The sequence below is a fragment of the Rhododendron vialii genome, chromosome 8a (genome assembly GCF_030253575.1).
Source record: "Rhododendron vialii isolate Sample 1 chromosome 8a, ASM3025357v1".
NCBI classification, from domain to species: Eukaryota; Viridiplantae; Streptophyta; class Magnoliopsida; order Ericales; family Ericaceae; genus Rhododendron; species Rhododendron vialii.
Window position 1 is genome coordinate 19,095,767 of NC_080564.1, and position 19,234 is coordinate 19,115,000.

The 19,234-nt window shown below is 37.7% G+C and overlaps 2 protein-coding genes across 4 annotated transcripts in view; one reads left to right on the top strand and one right to left on the bottom strand.

Moving 5' to 3' along the window:
* Positions 1-383: 383 nt before the first annotated feature.
* LOC131298634 (zinc finger BED domain-containing protein RICESLEEPER 2-like) lies at positions 384-1,301 on the top strand. Its single transcript, XM_058324111.1, has 2 exons — positions 384-387; positions 556-1,301. The coding sequence occupies exons 1-2, from the start codon at positions 384-386 to the stop codon at positions 1,299-1,301; spliced, it is 750 nt and encodes a 249-aa protein (XP_058180094.1).
* Positions 1,302-7,255: 5,954 nt separating this feature from the next.
* LOC131335735 (transcription initiation factor TFIID subunit 2) overlaps positions 7,256-19,234 on the bottom strand; it is a 42,063-nt gene continuing 30,084 nt past the window's right edge. For all 3 annotated transcript variants that reach the window (XM_058371222.1, XM_058371224.1, XM_058371223.1), the window contains 5 exons: positions 17,534-17,592; positions 17,354-17,444; positions 17,114-17,279; positions 16,826-17,009; positions 7,256-8,829 (listed from right to left, as the gene is read on the bottom strand). In XM_058371222.1, the coding sequence (XP_058227205.1) occupies positions 7,395-8,829; positions 16,826-17,009; positions 17,114-17,279; positions 17,354-17,444; positions 17,534-17,592 (1,935 nt within the window). In that variant the 3' untranslated portion in view covers positions 7,256-7,394. The remainder of the gene's footprint in view (positions 8,830-16,825; positions 17,010-17,113; positions 17,280-17,353; positions 17,445-17,533; positions 17,593-19,234) is intronic.

Here is a 19,234-nt window from a genome sequence, read left to right on the forward strand (position 1 = left end):
CTGACATAGAGAAAAGGAAAGAGGAAAAATTATTCCCTGCTACTCACCCACACTTATATACATGCACACACACTAATAACACTTGTTCCCTTTCACAAATAATGATATACATTAACTCCAATCAGGTAACCATGCCATTATTCGAATTTCCACAATTTACGCCATTACTCGATAATTTTAATATTTCTAAAAAAAAAAAGGCCCTAAAATACGGGTCTCTACATTCCATCTTTCTAAATCCAGATCATCCAAAGCCGCATCAATCTGAGCATCAAGCATGTTGTGATAATGTAGACAAGCTTTCTCATCGTATATCCCATCATTTGACTTGAAAAGGGCATACTTTATATCAATCTAACTAGGGTTATAGATGTAGGCCAGAAATGGGTATAATATGTAATTTGTGTGTAATCTGACCTAATTGTGATCTATTAAAAAAAACAAAGAAATGAATCACAAAACAGTAGAAAAAGTGAAAGTCGGAACAGGAAAGTCTTACTCAAATTGTTGCTTAGTTTTCATGTTTTTATGCTGAATTATCTGTTGTTTTCTTAGGAGTAATTATGTCTGAATCACCTGTCGGATTAAGTGCTCAGTCAACAAATCCGATTGATAGTTCTGGTCCTTCTAGACCATCACAACGAACTAGTAGCCCCTTACAATCACCATCCCCTCTCGACAACCATACAAGTGGAAATGAGAGTGACAAAGTCGAAATACTATTAGATAAAGTTTCTGATGGCAATGACGATGATGATGGAAAAAGGTTAAGAAGTCTTTATTGGGCTCATTATAATGTGGTGAAAATTCAAGGGGTTTACAAGGCCATTTGCAAGTATTGTGCAGTTAAAATTTGTGGAGAAACAAAGAATGAAACTTCGCATTTATCACAACACTATATTCGGAAACACCAAAAGAAGGATACTATGAGGCTGCAAGTTCTAACCAACAATTTCATTGCCAAAGACCGTCCTCCTCTACTAACTTCATATAACTTTGATCATGGTACGACACAGACAGAACTTGCAAATGCTATAATCATGCATGAGCATTCTCTTTCAATTGTGGACCATGTTGGATTTAAGAGGTATTCAAATGCACTTCAATCTTTATTTAAGGTGCTGTGTAGAAACACAATGAAGGCTGAAATATTCAAGATTTATGAGTGCCAGAGGGGGAAGACAATGAGTATGGTGGTGAGTAATGCAAGTACATTGGCTATCACAACGGATATGTGGACTTCGAATAATCAAAAGAAAGGCTTCATGGCTGTCACATCACACTTTATTGACGATTCTTGAACTTTGCAAAGTCGCTTTTTGAGGTATTTCTAACTTACATCATTATCTTTATTCATTTATTCAATGTAAATCTTTAATTTTCCATTTTTAATAAAATATTAATGTTGCATGTTAGGTTCATATATTTGTCATGTCCACATACAAAAGAAGTTCTATGCGATCAATTGTTAAATTGTTTGATGGATTGGAACATTGACAAGAAGATTTTAAGTATAACGGTTGATAATTGCTCTACCAATGATGCTATGCTTGGTCTTTTGTGGGACAAACTTGATAGTACATCACCCATGCTAGGTGGGGATTTGTTTCATATGCATTGTTGTGTGCACATTCTTAATTTTATTGTTAAAGATGAGTTGGATGTTATTAAGGTGAGTATTGAGAAAATCCGGGATAACGTAGCTTATTGGACAGCATCACAAAAAAAAGAGGAAAATTTTTAAGAAACAGTCCGCCAATTGAATGTGACTAGTACTAAGAAATTAGGACTTGATTGTGCGACTAGGTGGAATTCAACATTCTTGATGCTTCAAACAACCCTACTTTATATGTAGAGACCCGTAAATTATTACAATTTCGGTAATCTTTAATGCATGAAAGAAACGTATTATTAATAAAGTTGTACGTTTGTTTGTGGGGGTGTACGGATATACGTCTACTATTATGTGTCGAACACTCGGAGAATAGTAAAATGTGAGTTTTGATGTTGTAATGATGTTTGGAAGTGTTGGTAGTGAGTAGGGTTTGATTTGGTAACCGTTGCCAAAATTTCATTTTTCTGTCGAGCCAGTATAGGTACTTCATTTTTCCAGTACCGGTACCCAGTGTATAGGTACTGCATTTTCCCAGTACCGATACCCAGTGTCCAAAGAGTGGCCAAATTAACATTTGAAGGTTCCAGTATCAATACCCACGGTCGTTTTTCAGAAAATTCAACACGCTTTTTGGACCACTATAAATACCTCCATTTACTATTTTTCACACCCAAACACCATGAAACAGATCTAGAAAACCCCCCTCTCACCTACCCCACTCCAATCTCACCCAAAACTATTGATTTCTACTTTAAATCTTCAAGATCCAAGGGATTCCTTCCTCAAAATCACTTGATTCTTGCATTTGGTGAACAAGAGGTAAAACTTTGTGTCATTGCTCTCATTTTTCGGCTCTCACCCACGTTGTTCTCTCTCTCCTCTTAGTCACTTGTTAATTTTTGCTTGTTTATCATGTTTTTGAGTAATATCATCTCTAGATCTTGTACCCAAACTCAGGAGTAGCTTGTTCTTGAAAGATTTGGGCTTATTCCTCTTGATAGACCTAGGGCTTTGCTCAAAATTCACATTGGTAGGGATTTCTCTCTTTCTCTACATGTTATATGGTGATTACGTGTAATATTTGTGATTGATTGCTATATATGCCTTGTGTGGAGTGCCTTGGGGTTTTAGGATTCAACTCCTTACGGAAGATGTAATTTTGGCTTGATACTTGTGATCCATAAGTTATGTATGACGCGTTAGATGATGTTGTTATGTATGGAATGAGTATATGGTATAGATGTTGATAGTGATGATAATGTGGTTGTTGTTGTGACATTGGGTGTGGAGTTTATTGTGACGCAAGGGGTGGAGTATATTGTGACGCAAGGAGTGAAAATATGTCGGAAGAAGAGTGTGTATGTGTATATGTAAATAAATACTTGAAGCTAGTATATAGTGTTGGCATGTGCTGTTTTGGATTTACTATCTTGCTTGGTTCACTGTATCCATGTTCATCATCTCATTAGCATATAGAATTTGTAGAGACTTTCCTATTGGGTTGGTATAGCTCAACCTAATCATTCTTTTCAGGTTCAAATGCCGGACCTTAGCTTGCTAGCATCGTGTGCTTGGGAGTGAAAGATCTTTTTGGAAGCTAACCTTATTTTAGTTATTTAATCATCTTGTAATGACTTCCTTTTGTTAAAGATGGCTTTGTAACTAATTAATCTAGAAATTCTTTTGACTAAATCGTTTGTAACTAATAGCTCGTTCGTGCTTGTACTTAATCTTATTTTGAGGCCGGGTGTGTCAATATTGTATATTTCTTTAAACTTGGGGACTTGATTTGTAAATGATCATTTGGGAACTCACCTTTGGGTATTACATATTTAATGCGATGTCTTATTTCTGAAAAAGATTATTAATTATCTTGAAAATCGAGAGCGTGACATTATAAGGATGTGTTCAATTGCTTAAGCAAACGGGATGCTCAATATCATTCCTTACCGAGTGAACGTGAGTGGGGGTTTGCTAAAGATGTTTGTCAGAAGCTCAATTTTTTTTTTAAGGTGACAGAATTGTTTTTAAGAACTAAATACCCCACTACTAATCAATGCATTACTAATCGCACCCCCCCAACCCGGGTCCACTCCTATTACGAAAATACCTCCGCTTGGGCCCAAAAATATCCGAACCTATTTTCTGTTATTTTTTCTTTATTTCATTAATACTAATGTTTATACTCTGTATCTTTTTTTCTTTTTTATTTATTTAAGATTATTTTAGTGTTTTGATTTTCAATCCAGTTAAATCGGTGAAAAGATCTTATTTTTTTGATCATTTTATCTTCAATGGTCATAATGAATTTTTTGACTCGTAGAATCAAATATCTCTTAGGGCTAATCAAAGAGAGCCTTAGAGTCAAAATTTAATTATGGTCATTTAGGATAAAATGACCAGGAAACTAAAATCTTTCTTTCGGTTCAAACGGACTGAAATTTGGAACACTTAATTTTTTAACTATATTTTTAAATATATAAACTGTTTAAAAAGGTTAAAAAAAATTAAGTGTTCCAAATTTCAATCCATTTGAATCAGTGGAAAGATTTTAGTTTTTTGATCATTTTATCCTAATGGTCATAATTAAATTTTAACTCTGTAGCTCTCATTGATTAGCTCTAAGAGATATTTGATTTTAGGACTTTCTTAGGGTTATTCAACGAGAGTTCTAGAGTCAAAATTAATTATGACCATTTAGGATAAAATGATCAAATAATAAAATCTTTCCACCGGTTCAAACAGATTGAAATTTGGAACACTTAATTTTTTAACTATATTTTTAAATACATAAACTGTTTAAAAAGGTTAAAAAAAATTAAGTGTTCCAAATTTCAATTCGTTTGAACCGATGGAAATATTTTAATTTTCTGATCATTTTATCCTAGATGGTCATAATTAAATTTTAACTCTATGGCTCTCGTTGATTAACCCTAAGAGATATTTGATTCTATGACTTTATTAGGATTAATCAACGAGAGCCTTAGAGTCAAAATTTAACTATAACCATCTAGGATAAAATGATCAGAAAACTAAAATCTTTCCACCTGTTCAAACGGATTGAAATTTGAAACACTTAATTTTTTAACCTCTTTAGACAGTTTAAACTACCACAAAAATATAGTTTTTTCGTTTTACATTATTTCACCATCAATATTAGGCTCGTTTGATATGTTTCGTTGAGTAGGTTTCAAAAATATAAAATTTATTAAAAATAAATACGTGAAAAAAAATTATTAGCATTTAAAATTTTATAACAAAAAAATAAAATAAGAGAGAGTGAGACTGCGGAGAGAGAGAGAGAGAGAGAGAGAGAGAGAGAGAAAGGGGGAGAGAGCATGTGGAGGTGGGGGTAAAATGGGGAAATGGAGGGGGGCCGGGGGGGGGGGGGGGGTTGGGGCCGGTTGTGATTAACAGCTCTCTTTCCAAATATATGTGAGATTGGACTTGATTGAGAGGTTGGCTCAATTATGAGAATCAGGTGATTAGACATGATTTTAAAAAAAACTTTTTTAAGTACGGCGATGGGGTCTTGAACGGCGACGAGATTGGCAAATTGGTAAGGTTTCTTGATCTCTATGTCTTTCTCCCTCTCCTCTCCTTTTTTCAGACCCCCTTCCCTAGTTTGGCTATGGTTTCTCTTCTCTCTGCCGTTTCGAAATGATCTTTCAGTCTGTTATGTCTTGGTTTAACCGGTATTTTTTTGCCTAACGGCTTGGTTGATTTGGCGATGTTAGGAGACTTGGCCGGTGTGGCCTCCCGCTAGGTTTCACTGTTGGATGACTCGATCTTTCGGTCGGTTGGGCCTCTGGTTCATCTCTCCTGTGGCGTTTGCTTATGGTGGCATGGCGGAATGTTGGAGATGATAGTTTGGTGGTGTTTGGCGGCAATTGGGCGGTGATGTCTTGAATTTTCTCAAAAGATTAGGGTTAGGTTTTGGATTTTCTTGGACTAGGCTTTATTGTATGATCTAGGCATTTTACTTTATTGTATGATCTAGGCATTTTAGGCCCACAGGTGTTTTGAGCTTTGTCCTTTAAGTTGTGTTTGGGCTTTCTTTCCAACTCCCTATATCTTCCAACCTTACGTTGGAATCCCCTCCCCTTGCCCCTATTAATAAAATATTTTTTTTCTCGATATAAAAAATCTTTATCCCAGAATTCAAAGCAACAATGTCGGATGTTACGTACCTGCCCTTACCAATATCTGATCGAACTGATTTTGTAACGAGACTCTGAAAGAAAAACAAATTGAGAGACATTAGGGGCCTGAATAATTTTTCTAAGGCTATCTACAATGGCATAATAAAAAATGAATAATTAAAAGTTGCCACTTGAGTTTTGGATTATCCATTTAAGAGATTGCTAATGTTAGCAATGTAAAAGTCCACAATGGCATAATCAAAATTGGATAACCAAAATTTGCCACATCACATTTTCAAATTACAAAAAACTAAAAACTATGAATATAGAAAATAGTTTTTGTAAAAATAAATTTGAAACTAATAAAAACTATTTATTAGAAATAGAAAATAGTTTTTGAATTTTTTTTTTGAAAAAAAGTTTTTAAAAACAGTTAAATTTTTTTTAAAAAAAAATAGTTTCTGTGTGACTATAGTTTTTGAAGAAATAATTTTTATATAAAAAAAGGTTTTGAAAAGAACAGGTTTTTTTTTTTTTTTGTATAAAAACTCTTTTTGAAAAATAGTTAAGAAAACAATTTTTGGGGGAAAAACTATTTTTAAAAAACAGTAAAATAGTTTTTTAGTAAAATATTTTTTTGTGGAAACATTGTTGAGAGAGAGAGACGGGGGGGGGGGGGGGGGGGGGGGGGGGGTTGTTAGTAAAAATTTTTTTTGTGGAAATATTGTTGAGAGAGAGAGAGAGACGCGGGCGGGGGGAAGAGAGTGATTGGAAATATGTGAGATTCACTAAATTAAGACGCTGGGGGAAGGGGGGGATTGGAAATATGTGAGATTCACTAAATTAAGACGCTGGGGGGGGGGGGGGGGGGGGGGGGGGGAGAGAGTGATTGGAAATATGTGAGATTCACTAAATTAAGACGGGGGGAGGGGAAGAGACGCCGGGGGGGGAAGCGAGTGATTGGAAATATGTGAGGTTCACTAAATTTGGTTATTGACAAAAAATTACTAATTTTGGTTATCCAAAGCCCAAAATTTAATTATTTCTAATAAGGTTGCTATGTTTAATTATATCATTATAAGCAATATTTTGTACTAATATTGTTAACTTTAAAAACTTATTACTTTTGATTATTTTTAAGAAGGTTGTTAAATTTGGTATATCATTAATAATCTATAGAACTTACGGGAAGGAGGAAAAGAAGAGAAGATTATTGAAAAAGGAGGCCTAAGAAAAATTTGACTGAGCTTAATACGTAGTTTGTTACTCTAATCATCTCTTCTCCAATTGTACAATGAAATATATTTTCCATCCCTTTCACGTTAAAATCAAAGTCGTAACCAGAAAGGAAAACTACGAATGAATGCCATGAGGACACATGGTGCTGGTGCTGTAGACCCTTGCACTATACATGTAGTGCGGCCAATCCGGCCGTACATCTCGGCAATGGATGGCTCTGATTTTAATCCAAACAATGGACGGTTGAGTTTGTAGGAGCTCGGATAAAATCTCCTCAGATAGATCAATAATAATAGGCATCAATACAAGCAATTCTTCCTCCACAACATACATAAAACATAACCCTACATGCCGGGAAATAACAACTCACTGGAAATATCTTCCCATAGGAAGAAAAATTACATTCCCTGTGATTTATTGTCCAGCGTTCGATTTTTAATCTTAATCCGAAATTTGTGAGAAGAACTAGTAGCTTCCGATGGGTCACACCGGCTATCCATTCTCTTAATTATCACCTTCGCAACACCTCCTTCACCCTGTTTCAACTGCCCTTCTCCCTGTTTCAACTGCAACTCTACAGTTGATGATTTGGCCTCTCGACTCGCCATCATTAACCCAGTTTCAATTTCACCTTCTTTACGCTGCATCTCACTAGCTGTCACCAAATTCGTTTGCAATTTCCCTTCTGTACTCTGCAACTCTACTAAAGAAGATGCCTTTGCCATTTCCTTTTCCTTCTGCTTCCTCTCCTTCTTCAACCGTTTCCGCTCCAAATACTCTGGATCATCCCGTTTCCGTTTCTTTTCCTTGTCTTTCTTTTTCTTCTTCTTCTGTTTCTCTTTCCCTTGCGAATAAGTTTCTGCCATGACCAAGGAAACACTATCGAGATCGTGTTTGGCAACAAAAAGGGTTTGAAGACTTGCATATTTTTGCATTTTTGCCCCTCTGTCATCCTTTTCAACGTTGGGTGAAGAAACCTTGCTCGAATCTGCAGTACACTGGAGTTCCTTTCCAAGTTCATCACCTTCACTTGCGAGTTTGGCACTTCCTATGCTGGCGGTCATCCTGGATTCACGATCGTGACATGAGTTGACTTCCTCAAAGTTTTGATAGCTTGTGCTCACCGCATCGGCAAAGTTTCTTTGGGGTGCATCAACAGAAACAGAACTGCTGGGCCCACCCAGAGATTTTTCAACAGTTGCATTATCCGCATCCTCTGCTTTACTTGATGCTGCAGAGTGTTTGACCCTAATCTTAACCACTGGCTTACCCCTTTCACGACTGTTTGAAACAGTATCTGCTCCCTTGGAAACTTCAGGAATAACTAAACCATCATGTGACAAGTTCGGAGAATGCAAAGGAGGCTCAGGATGTGGCAGTTTAAGGATGTCCACAGCAGGGTCCTGTTGTGATTGGTTAAGAATGTTCACCACAGGATCTGGTTGTGATGGGTTAGAGAGATCTACAGTAGGAATATCGACAGTAGGCTCTACAGTAGGGATATCAGGCTCTACAGTAGGGATATCGACAGTAGGCTCCACATGTGATGGGTTAAGGATTTCGCATGTAGGCTCCATATGTAAAGGGCTAGGGATTACCCCTATGGGCTCCATAAGCAATGGGTTAGCAATTTCCCATGTAGGCTCCAAATGTGATGGGTTTGCGATTTCTCCGGTAGATTCCAAAGGAAATAAGTGGGTGGCATCTATGGGATGCTCCGGAGACTTGGATTGATTGACAATAAAAAATGCAAACATTTTTTTCAGTTCACTGAACGTCTCTGCGCCCAGTAGCAGTGTTACATCTCTTGGGACTCCATAAAGCGTTGGAGGCCTGAAAAGAGTTGAGAACTGAAGTTCAGGACTAGTAGAGAAAGTATACAAATTTCACACCAAACATTACCACAAGATGAAAAAGACTGGAATCTATAATATTGCATGCTTCCTTGTTCCCAGAACAAAACAAATATGGCAGGTAGTAGTTCAACATATACTAGCCTACCCAAAACCCGCACAAACACTAGACAAATACCAATTCAATCTGCTAGAACTCAAAGTTATTTCGTAGCATCTTCCATATTTTCAACGTAACTTGGATTCTGGTAGTTAAAAAAATAGTCAAACTCAAATCATATGGGCATATCCTTGCATTTCACCCACAATCCCACATTCCTCAATTATAATAATTAGTCCCCTTACACTTACGATTGAGTGGAAATGTCACCCTTCCATGCTATGGGCTAATGCGAAATTCCCCTTGTGAGCCATAAATGGCGCTCTCTACAAATGCCAAGGCATGTTCCGCAACTTACCAAAGGTTCACATTGGAACTTAGGTGTAAGTTTAGATCACTGAATATTGCAATGACAAATGAGGGATAAATAACAGATAAAAAGGCAAAGTGCATCAGTGCAAAGTGTATTTATGCCTTTCTCAGTGGTACGAATAACTGTTTCCCACAGTTTATACCTCATAGATTAATTCAGCAGTGTCGGTTGGAAAAACAATTGTCTAAAAGTTTCAAACTTTTTATGAACCTCCTTTCCTTGAACCTTAGTAGCAGTTCTCTTTGGAGTCCCATTATTCTGCAATTAATTCCACCTATATGACTAGCTGATTCTGGAGACAGTATAGGAACCATAACCCAACTAAAACTATAATGCTTTGAATTTCATGGTAAGTTAAGACAGCAATAAAGTAATTTGCAGAAAAGGACCAACGTTGCTTCTTCCCTCAATGTCCAATACAAATGCCAAATTTCCTCCATATCATAGCCATGAATGAACCAAAAGAGATCAAAACTTCATCACACTAGATTTTTTAGAGGTCCCGTTTACTAGACAGGAACTACTAAGGTGTCATTTGATACCTGGTCCCCAGGTTCTGTAAGTAACTTTGACCTCCAAAAAGTAGAGGATGTGCGCAGTGTTGATCTCCATCACACAAGTCCAGAGTCCAAACTCCAGACACAATCCACCAACATTAACCCAAACAAGGATTGTTTCAAAAATCTGATCTACAAAAAAGGCCTCGGCAATCCCCACAGAAGGACAGCAAGTGATGATATGGGTCACCGACCCCATTGTATTTACTAAACTTCGGTCTCTTGAACAGGGATAGAACTATACAATTTAATGCCAAGGATCGTGGAGGTAACAAAAATGGTAGACTACTTTGTCATTTGTGTTTTTTCGTCTTTAGTGATTTTTTATCAAACTTTTAATTTAATTTTTACTAGTTAGATGCATATAGTGTACCTCTATTCAAAAAGTCAAAAAGTTGGTTAAAATGTTTTAAAAAAAATGAATAAAGACGAAAATTTACGCAAACATATAAAGCATGTTTATCTCAAAACTAACATCCAAACAAAGGCATGCCACATATTCTAGACTCGTATTAGATGTGAGTAATACAAATTCTTTAGGCATTTTTAAGACAAAAGTCATTCTCTTTTGAAGGTTGAGGTTTTGGAGAGTCTTGTGAGGAGGTCAAGCATGGTGTGAGGCTTTTCCATAGTTCAGAGCCTGCTCACAGATCTATAACATTGCGGCCAACAGAGATGATGTGGTTTGTGACTACATCCGGTTCTAAGAAACATGTCTGATTTGGAATCACGGTTCAGGAATTAGATTTGAGCAATTACATAATCCAAGTATCCATTAGGAATGGGGGAAATGAATTGAAATAGAGTGGTAGAGGGGGAAATTCACTGTCTATTCTTTTTATTCTATCTTATGCAGCAATTGCAAAAAGACTCTTCCTTGGAAGCCCATCTGGAAGATCGGAACTCCTTATCAACCAGCTTTATATTTTTTGGACAGCGATGTTGGTTACTATACTTTTAGAACCCGTTATTAAGGACTGTTAAGTTATGGGTGTAGTGTGTAATTAGTTTATAATTGATCTCTTATGTAAATAGATTAGCAGATAAGGGTCTTAGTGTAATTACTTCTTTACTCTTGTATAACTTTAACATAATGATAAAAGTAACCCTAATTTTTGGGTCTCAATTCCAACGTCTACCTTTACATGGTATCAGAGCAAGTCGATCTCACTCTCCAACCTCATCCAGCATCGTCGATCTGGTACCAGGCAGCTGACAAGTTTTTTCTTTGACGAGGTTGACCTAGATCACTGCCTACTTGTTCCAGCTACTTTAGGAGTCGACCGAGTGCTCGCCTACCTTCGATGATGTCGACCCAGTGCTTCTCTGCACTCGCCGGCCACCAACTGACCTCCGGCGACCTTCACTGACCTTCGGCAACCTTCTCTACTAGGTTTCTTGGACTAAGTCAGCGTATTTCCGTCATTACGGTACTCAACAGTGCTCGTGTTGCTGTTTTCTATTCAATTCAGCCACAACCCAGCCTGCTCCAGCCCCTTTACAAGCTTGTTTTGCTGTTTCACACCGTTTCGGCAGTCAAAACAGTTTCGGCAGTCAAAACAGTGGTAAGAGTCTTCATTCTGTTTTTTTGGCACTCGAATTTGTGTGTTTAGGTTTGATTTTAGCTGGGTTACACTTGATTGACTGGGTATTGCTTATTTGGAATTGCTATTCTTCTGTTGAAATGTCGGAGGATCAAAAAAGGCTTCCACTAGTACAAAGGAAGAGTTAAGTCATGCAAGGACTCTGGATAACTGTCCTCTGGATATTTGCCATATTAAGATTTGATTTGGTCTCGCACTTTTACTTTGGTTATTGAAGCCAGAGGGATGTCAGAGTTCATTGAGGGACATGTTACTCCACCTAATGCGGCTGTCGAACTTAAGAAATTTAAATCTCAGAAATCTTTAGTCATGACTTGGTTGTTTAATTTTATGAGAGCTAATATTCGCCTTATTGTTCTACTTCTTGATACTCCACATAAGATTTGAACTACTGAAGCCCAAACTTATTCTCAGCAGGGTAATGATGCTCAGTATTGTGAGTTGAGGAAGAGACTCCATACGTTGGATCAACACCGTCAATACGTCGCTGCGTATTATGCTGACTTGAGTGGAGGGTGGCAAAAATTTGATTAATATCAGGGATTTCACGTTGTTTGTTCTGTTGATGCGGCTAATTGGCTAAAGAGGTTGGAGAAAGAGCGTGTCTATGACTTTCTTGTTGGCCTTGATATAAAATATGATCAGATTAAAATGCAGATGTTGGGCCGTGTTCCGTTTCCGTCTTTGGGAGAGGCCTATGTCATTGTTCAGCAGGAGGAGAGTAGGAGAAATGCTATGTTACATACTCCTACTTCTGATTGTTCTACCTTGGTTGCCCTTCCTGGTTAGTTTGGTTCTAGTAGTGCCGTAGTGGGCTTGTTCATCCTCCACAGAATGGCAAGTCCCAGTCTGGTGCTACTATGCTAGCAGCGGGCCTATTGATCGTGAGTCACTCCAATGTGATTATTGCAACAACACCGGCCATACCAGGGATTCTTGTTGAAAATTACATGGCTGTCCCTCTCATGGGCGAGGGGGTGGGCAGTGGTCGTAGTCGTGGTCCTATGCATTCTCAGGCCCAAGCCCATGTTTCAGAGCCTACAGTTGCCACATTGCTTGATTCTAAGTTCAGTACTGGAGTTCAGACGCCTGATTATGTTAGTGGTTTTTCTCAGGGGGAGATCCAAACTCTCAGGCGCCTAATGGCTCAAATTCTCCCTTTACTATAGCTTCCACTTCCACAGCAACCCTCACTTCATTCTTTTGCTCACACAGGTATCCTAGCTAGTACATTTACTGCCTCTTCTATTATTCATTGGATTATAGATTCGAGTGCTCCAGATCATATGACAGGTTGTTCCTCTGCTTTTGATTCTTACTCTACTTCTGATAACTTCTGATAAGGTCAGAATAGCAGATGGGTCATTCTCTGCTATTTCAGGGAAATGTTCTATTCCCTATTTTCCTTCTATTTTCCTCTCTTCAGTTTTACATATTTCAAACTTTGCCACTAACCTTCCGTCCGTTTGTAGTCTTGCTCATTTTGCAAACTGTTCCGTGACTTTTTTTTCCTACTCATTGTGTTTTTCAGGAACTGGATACGAAAAAAGTGATTGGTAATGGTAAAGCACATGGTGGCCACTATTTTTTTTTGGAGTCTGCACCTTGTTCACCCATGTATGTGGTCTAGCTCTGCCACCAGATACGAGTACAGCTATTTTTATGTTACATCAGTGGCACTGAAGATTGGGTCATCCCTCTTTGGGGATTTTAGAGAACCTTTTTTCTAGTTTAATTAAGCATTGTGCTCTGAGTCGGGTTTTTTGTGAAGTATGTGAGCTTGAAAAACATAAACGTTCCTTTTATGCACCTATTAATAAACAAAGTGCTTCTCCTTTTATGGTTATCCATTCTGATGTTTGGGTCCTTCTCCTATTACCTCTCTTAAAGGTTTTCGGTGGTTTGTCACTTTATTGATTGTTATTATTGTGTTACGTGGGTGTACTTAAGTCAAAAAGTGAAATTTTTTCTTGTTTTAAATCTTTTCACATGATGGTGCCCACTCAATTTAATACGAATATCAAAATTCTCCATAGTGACAATGACACTGAGTATATAGATTGGAATTTTAAGGCAATTTGGATGAAAATTGTGTTTCTTTTCAGACGACTTGTGTTGACACTCCATAGCAAAATGAAGTTGCTTAAGGCGAAAATCGCCATCTTGCTGAGGTTGCTCGCTCTCTTTTGTTCACCATAAATGTTCCCAAATCTTTTTTAAAAGAAGCCATTTTGACTACAACTTATCTTATCAACCATATGCCATCCAGTATTCTCCACTTCAAAACTCCTATTGAGTGTCACCCTAGCAGTTCTCACGTGACGACTCTTCCCTCGAGAGTTTTGAGTTGTGTGTATTTTGTTCATGCCCCTCACCCCTCTGGTGACAAGTTAAGCTCTAACACCCATAAATATATTTTTATTGGGACTCTCTTACCCAAAAGGGCTATAAATGTTATGATATCCTTACTCTAGGAAGTTTCTTGTCAATATGGATGTCACCTTTTGAGAAACACAGTCCTTTTACACTCCTTCCACTCCATCTCTTAGGAAGAGCATAGGCAGGAAGGGATGAGGGAGGATGAGATATTTACCTATATAATCATGGTGAGGGGGAGAAATTGTTTTATAATCATGGTAAAGGAGAGAAGGAAAAATCTGGAGAGGAGCCAATATTTGACGAAAGAGCAACACGACATTGGTGGTGACATTGAGGAGCCAACACAATGACAGCAAGGGGCTAACGTAAAGACCTACACTAGAACTATACGGAAAAATGAAAAGTCGTGTGATGCCACCTTGTCAATCACAATCGCCTGCTTCAGTTTTGGACTCCTCAACTGACTTATCTAGTAATGAATCTTTTTACATTAAACTTCCTTTTATTGATTCTGATAATCATGTTGCTCTTCGAAAAGGTGTTAGGTCATGTACTCAACATCCCATCTCCTAGTTTCTCTCTTATGATTGTTTATCTCCTTCGTACCATGCCTTTGTTTCATCTCTTTCTTCTATATCTATTCCACAGAATTGGCAGGATGCATTCATGATACCTAAGTGGAAAGAAACTATGGTAGAGTAGATGACAACTTTGAAAAAGAATGGCACTTGGGAGTTAATATCACTTCCGGAGGAAAGAAATCATTGGGAGGCAAGTGGGTTTTAACTATTAAGGAGAATGCAGATGGTACAATTGAGAGATACAAGGCAAAACTTGCTGCCAAGGGTTATACTCAAACCTATGGTATTGACTACGAGGAGATATTTGCTCCTGTAGCGAAGATGAACATTATGCGAGCTCTACTTTCTTGTGCTACCAATTTGAATTGGCCTCTTTAACAGTTTGATGTGAAAAGTACATTCCTTCATGGTGAGTTAGAGGAGGAGGTGTATATGGATATACCACCAGGATTTTCTCAGAGATCTTCCTTTGAGACTGAGGGAAAGGTGTGTAGATTGAAGAAGACTCTTTATGGGTTGAAGCAATCACCTAGAGCTTGGTTTGACAGATTTTCAAAGGCTATGTTGAGGTTTGGATACGAACAAAGCCATGAAAATTATATTATGTTCATCAAAGGGGGTGTTGGTAAGATTATAGTTCTTATTGTTTATGTTCATGATATAATAATGACATGCAATAATGTGAATGAGATTCTTAATCTTGAAAGCTCTACTGTGACAATAAAATTGTCATAAACATTGCTCATAATCCTATTCAACATGACAGAACGAAGCATATATAAATTGACAGGCACTTCATCAAGGAGAAGCTGAGCGAGAGTTTGATATGTATGCCTTTTGTGAGATTTGAAGATCAATTAGCTGACATATTCACAAAACGACTTGGTAGCAAGAGTTTTCACCCTATTGTGTTCAAGTTGGGCTTGATAGATATCTTTGCACCAACTTGAGGGGGAGTGTTAAGTTATGGGTGTAGTGTGTAATTAGTTTATAATTGATCTCTTATGTAAATAGATTAGTAGATAAGGGTCTTAGTGTAATTACTTCTTTACTCTTGTATAACTTTAACATAATGAGAAAAGTAATCCTAATTTTTGGGTCTCAATTCCATCATCTACCTTTACAAGGACAGAAGCAACACTCTTGCCTAGTTGGTGTTTAACGTGCTAGAGGGTTCGGTAACAAGAAGTTTATTCACTATGAAGTGGGAAGAGATTTGATGAGAATACTGTGTACGGCATGGACATTTTTTATTTGGTTGAATATGGACAGGTTTTCTGGGTTATAATACATCCAAAGTTGTTCAGATTGACCGTACTTCGTAGTGTTCAAAAGTCTGGGAAGGCTTGGCAGGTGACTTCTATATGATTACCGGAGTCGCTTTGGAGTGAGAAATCAGTACACCTAAACAGTAGACACTGCATAGAAGAAGAAAAGCTAAGCTTGCTTAGAACTATTCAAAATTCAACAAAGGGGGTGATGTAGAACCAGAAGACGAAAGAGAAAGGGAAGAGAGAAGATGGAAGAAAAATCCTGCAGGAAAACAAAGTATACTCAAATTTCAATAGTCAATATGTAAAATGTAAGGTTTCCATCCACTATTTAATTCCATATATACCACAGTCACTAAACAATAAGAATACACAGAAAACAGCACCTTCTTCCCCATCATGGAGGGTCTATAGCTGTGTTATTGACATTAGCTCCCCACTTCTGTTTCCTTTATGTTCATGGATGACGCTATGTTGACGTACTTTCAATACAAATTGTTTCTTGTCAAAATAATTCATTGCATCCTTCATTTCTTATGTAAAGACAACTTTAGTGTGTGAAATCAATTCATCAAAAAATGAAGCCGCCTCAAAATTTAGGTTTCAGCCCTTCAGGTCATTCGAACTCATTGAGAAACTACAAAAAAAAAATCTAAAATGTACACCTACAGTGACACAAGGAACTATAGTGAAACCAACGTGGAGGTTAGACAAGTAGCACTTAATAGAATAAATGCTTGCACTAGTTACAATGACCCATGGCTAAAAGGAACAATGAAAAAAATCCAATGTTTTAAAAGTAGCTAGGCACTAGTCAGGCAGAAAACGGGCGCCTAGAGCCCAGGCACCAACTAATTGGCCACCTAGCGCCTAGGCGAGGACTATGCGCCAACTAATTGGCTGCCTAATCTAGGTGTTGGACCACCGCCTAGCGCCTAGGCAGGGACTAATCGACCTAGGCGACCGACTTTCAGAACACTGAACAAATCATTGCTATGGAATATCAAAATGTTTAATGAGCAAAGGAATTATCACCAAATTAAAAAGCCCCAACAAATTTGTACATTTATATATCATTCTATACTTTGAAAGTAATGATAGTTTTAATTACCTTCCTGCAAGAACTTGTAAAATGCAAAACAAATAGTGTCGAAGAACAACATTGTTGAATGCCATAGAACTTTCAAGCAAACGAAGTAGAGACACAAGAGTTTCACTCTTCACATCATCAACAAGATCTGATCCACTTCTTATCTGACAAAGTCGTGTAACATGGACACCCAACTTTGCCTGCCCTGCAGTTGGTTAGACCCCTCAGTTGGAAGATGTACCAGCACAGTTGTAATGCAGTTACGAAAGAATGAAGTTTTTAACTATCTCAACTACAGTAAAGTCAAACCTCTCAAGGATGTCTCTTCTTCCAAGTACTTGATGAACAGCGTTAATGCTGCATTAATGCCATTACGGTAGAACTCGAGATCAATGAGAGCTTTGCTTGCTTCAATTCTGACTTTCCACATTGTCTTAGAATCCCGAAATGGTTTAATTAGTTCAATCATGCGATCCTGAATAAGCAATAGATGACATGTAAAAAGCCATAGCGCAGTTTAATATTGACAGAGGATGATAAAACACATACGAGGGGGACAAATTCAGAAAGCTTCAGTGCGACTTGAGTTAATGTCCGGATGCAGCTTATCATCAAGATACCATTGTAGCTTGGAATAAGCCTGATACAAGTCATTCCATAAACAAACAATCAGTCATAATTACAAGTTGATATGATCCGTTCTATACAACATCCAGAGAGGAAATGCACCTGTCAAATTGCAAAAGCCGGTCGATGCGCTTAAGAAGAGATGATAAATAGGGAATGCTCTGCCACACAATTAAAGAGCATTGTAGAGGTAAGGGAATGATATAGGTGCTTCACTTAAAGATAATTATGTTCCACCAGTATGTGTATTTTCAATGAAGTTCAGAGTCAGAAACAAAGACTATTATCAGTGTACCGCTTGTAACAGGTTATCTGCCAATCATATGCACAAAATATGCACTTTCGAATACTATTAAATACGCTAAGACTAATACTAAACTGCAGATATTTTTCAATTTAAATCTGCAAATGGCTATGGGATGTTACAGTGCAGAAACACTCTCTCCAAACCTTTTTGCTGGTCCATTTTGGGGAAGCCAACTTTTTTAAGGTACTCTACTGTTGGACTTTGAAGTTTTTAACTTTTCATAACTTCCCTACAGCGTCTTTCAATAGCTGAATTTGGGTTTCAGTTTAGAGTGAAAAGTATCTCCCAAATTGCTACTGACTTACTGCTAAGTTGTTGCTGATTAATTGGCAATACATATTTTAGCATTTATCCACGTGTTGGAATTCAAAGATTTAAAGAAGAGATATTGAGAAAATTTAAGCTCTGAAGTCTGAAAATATAGGAACAATTGCAAATCTGATATCAATAGCTTTTGTCAGATTATATCACTGCAAATTGCCCAGTCTAACACATGAAGTAAATTTCGAAGTTGCTTAGGCCATTCAATAGTTTTCCTTATAAATTACCACAGATGGAATTGTTTAGCACCGGATCAAAAGATGGATGAATGCCTGTAAGTACAATTCCTACGTAGTATGTAGGGAGAGCCCTTTCAAATACAGGCCAGAAAACCATCTCAACCATTTACAGAAAGATGTTCTCCCTGCCCGTTTTATTCCTTTTCCACGACAGGAAGCTTAAGGGGAGTTTTTTCCCCTTTCCAATAAACAATTTCTGTTCTTTTTCTCGTTTATGTTTACGTTTGGAAAAGTAAACGGGCATTGCAAATGAAAAAACTGTAACGCCCCAAGTGGACCACTGGCCTAGTACCTTGATTTTGATCCACAAGCCACACCACATGGCCTAAAAGCTTAAGCCCAAGGTACTCGTAGTAGCCCACAAGGTTTGTTATATGCCCAAGATCATCCATATAGACTTCCGATGTGGGATGGGGTGTTACAATCTCCCCAACTTTAGAGTCTCGCACCCTCGCGAGGGGTTGAGCACTATAATCACTAATACTAATCAAACTAACAACCAAATCCAACCAAACTCCAAGGCCCACATGGTCGTGTACACGGATAGCTCTGATACCGCCTGTAACGCCTCAAGCAACCACTGGGCCTAGTACCATGATTTTGATCTACAAGCCACACCACATGGCCCAAAAAGCTTAAGCCCAAAGTACTAATAGTAGCCTACAAGTTCGTTATATGCCCAAGATCGTCCATGTAAACTTCCGATATGGGATGGGATGTTACAAAAACACTCACCTTGTTTGGTTTTCATTTTTGAAAGTTGTTTTTAATGTAATGAGTGGTAATGAGTGGAGAGAGATAGAAAGAAAAAGATATTGAGAAATGTGTAGAGAGGAAAATGAGATGAGATAGGAACCAAACAAGGTAACTATCACATCAGGCATTTTAATCTTTCGAGGATATTCATATAAAAAATGAAGTGAAAGGTTTTCTCAA